Below are 2,423 nucleotides of genomic sequence, written 5' to 3'. Positions count from 1 at the left end.
CATGGTGCAGCAGGATTCTTTCACATTCGTATACTACCTACTACACCTTCCCATATTTTACCTAACACACAAATCGCCCCTACTCATCCTATTCCTCAAATAGCCACCCTCTTACACAAATACTCTCAACTTTTCCAAAAACCGACATCCCTACCACCTTCTCGTAGTATGGATCACCAAATCCACCTCCTTTCCAATTCCTCACCAGTCTCGGTACGTCCGTATCGATATCCCCATTTCCAGAAAGTAGAAATTGAGAAACAAATTGAGGAGATGTTGTTTGATGGCATGATACAACCTAGTCATAGCCTTTTTTCCTCCTCAATCTTGCTTGTCAAGAAAAAAGATGGTAGTTGGAGATTCTGTGTTGACTTCCGAGCCCTTAATGTTATCACCATCAAGGACAAGTTTCGCATTCCAACAATCAATGTGTTCTTGGACGAGTTGGAGGGAGCATCATGGTTCTTGAAACTGGATCTGCAACAAGGCTATCATCAAATTCGGATGTTTGAAGTTGATGTTCCTAAAACCGTTTTTCGTACGCATCATGTGCATTATGAATATACTGTCATGCCGTTTGGGCTTTGTAATGCCCCTTCAACGTTTCAAGCAACTATGAATGAATTGCTAAAACCATTTATGCGTAAATTTTTTATTGTTTTTTTTATGACATTATGTTTTGTAGCAAATCCTTGGAGGATCATATTCAACACTTGGAGTTGACTTTCCAACAATTGACACAGGGCACGTTTTTTTTGCGTGGGTCTAAGTGTTTGTTTGCTCAACAACAAGTTGAGTATTTGGGGCATGTGGTGTCTGCAGCTGGTGTCGCACTAGAACATTAAAAAATTCAAGCAATGTTGGATTGGCCACCTCCTACTACGGTCAAAGCATTACGTGGTTTTCTGGGATTGACAGGATTTTATAGGCGATTCATAAAAGGTTATGCAACCATAGTGTCCCCCTTGATAGCACTTTTAAAGAAGGACGCATTCCTGTGGACCAGTGAAGCTCAAGCTGCTTTTGACACCTTGAAGAAAGCCATGACTGAAGCACCAGTCTTAGCCTTACCCAATTTTGACTTACCTTTTGTTTTGGAGACAGATGCCTCTAACTTAGCAATGGGGAGCAGTTTTGATGCAGGAGGGACATCTAATAACGTTTCACAGTAAATCATTTTGCCCAAAGCTTATGCGTTCCTCTACCTATGTCAGGGAACTTCATGCCATTACAGTTGCAGTTAAGAAGTGGCATCAATACTTACTTGGACACTCCTTTACAATCCTCAGGGATCATCGTAGCCTCAAGGAGTTGATGTCGCAGGTTATCCAAACACCAGAACAACAAGTTTATTTATCGAAGTTGTTAGGTTTCGATTATTCAATATAGTATAAACAGGGAGGACTAATGTAGTGGCAAATGCTTTGTCCCGTCCTTTTGATTTTGGGGACAACCAATTTTTTGTTCTATCTATGCCTCGTCTTTTATTTCTGGAGGAACTTCACAAAGCTCTTCTTACTAGTCCTGATTTTGTTCAATTGTTTAAGGATGTACAGAACAACCCGAATATTCAGGAGCACTACAGCACTCACCAAGACCTCTTGTTGTACAAAGGAAAAATATGGCTCAATCGTGACAATCCCTTCATTTTAGTATTGTTAAAGGAGTTTCACAAGACTCCACTAAGCGGGCATACAAGGGTTGCCAAAACTTTATCGAGGCTCCAACACAATTTTTATTGGAAAGGCATGCGTGAGGATGTTCAACAATTTGTTGCTCACTGTGAAACTTGTTTGCAAACCAAGTATGAAACTAAGCGACCAGCAGGGTTATTACAACCCCTCTCTATTCCAGTGGAACCTTGGGTTGACTTGTCATTGGATTTTATTACGGATTTGCCACTTTTCCAAGGATATACGGTCATTCTGGTGGTTGTTGATCGCTTTTCGAAAGGGGCGCATTTTGGAATGCTACCTGTGCACTTCACCTCGTTTAAGGTTGCACAACTCTTTTTGGAGATGGTTTCTAAATACCATGGATTCCCTCGCATCTTGGTTTCGGATCGAGATCCAATCTTCATTAGCAAATTTTGGAGAGAACTATTCAGATTGTGTGGTACCAAGTTACGCATGAGCACCTCCTTCCACCCTGAAACTGATGGCCAGACAAAGGTTTTAAACAGGGTATTAGAACAGTACCTACGTTCCATGGTTCACAACAAACCTAATGATTGGGAAAAATATTTAGGTTTAGTAGAGTGGTGTTACAATACCACTATTCATTCAGCCACTGGAATGTCTCCTTTTCAAGTCATGTATGAGAAGGAGCCTCCTTCGATTCCCCAATATTTTGCAGGCTCCTCGTCGGTGGATGCAGTTGATTCTCTACTTTCAACTCGTCAAGACATGTTGATTGCCCTTTGA

At 41.2% G+C, this 2,423-nt stretch overlaps 1 protein-coding gene across 1 annotated transcript; it reads left to right on the top strand.

Moving 5' to 3' along the window:
* Positions 1 to 168: 168 nt before the first annotated feature.
* Positions 169 to 2,423, top strand: LOC108327382 (uncharacterized). Its single transcript, XM_017561091.1, has 4 exons — positions 169 to 643; positions 919 to 1,168; positions 1,215 to 1,323; positions 1,548 to 2,423. The coding sequence occupies exons 1-4, from the start codon at positions 169 to 171 to the stop codon at positions 2,421 to 2,423; spliced, it is 1,710 nt and encodes a 569-aa protein (XP_017416580.1).

This window comes from Vigna angularis, chromosome 2, assembly GCF_016808095.1.
Source record: "Vigna angularis cultivar LongXiaoDou No.4 chromosome 2, ASM1680809v1, whole genome shotgun sequence".
Lineage (NCBI taxonomy): Eukaryota > Viridiplantae > Streptophyta > Magnoliopsida > Fabales > Fabaceae > Vigna > Vigna angularis.
Note: the sequence above shows the minus strand (reverse complement) of the source record. Positions and strands in the feature narration are given on the sequence as shown.

What these genes read in the sequence shown, in the direction of transcription:
- LOC108327382 (XM_017561091.1), top strand. Translation starts at nt 169, where the DNA reads ATGGATCACCAAATCCACCTCCTTTCCAATTCCTCACCAGTCTCGGTA. An exon ending in ACATCTAATAACGTTTCACA is followed by an intron (nt 1,169 to 1,214) that starts GTAAATCATTTT and finishes TACCTATGTCAG; the next exon opens with GGAACTTCATGCCATTACAG. An exon ending in TCAAGGAGTTGATGTCGCAG is followed by an intron (nt 1,324 to 1,547) that starts GTTATCCAAACA and finishes CAATTGTTTAAG; the next exon opens with GATGTACAGAACAACCCGAA.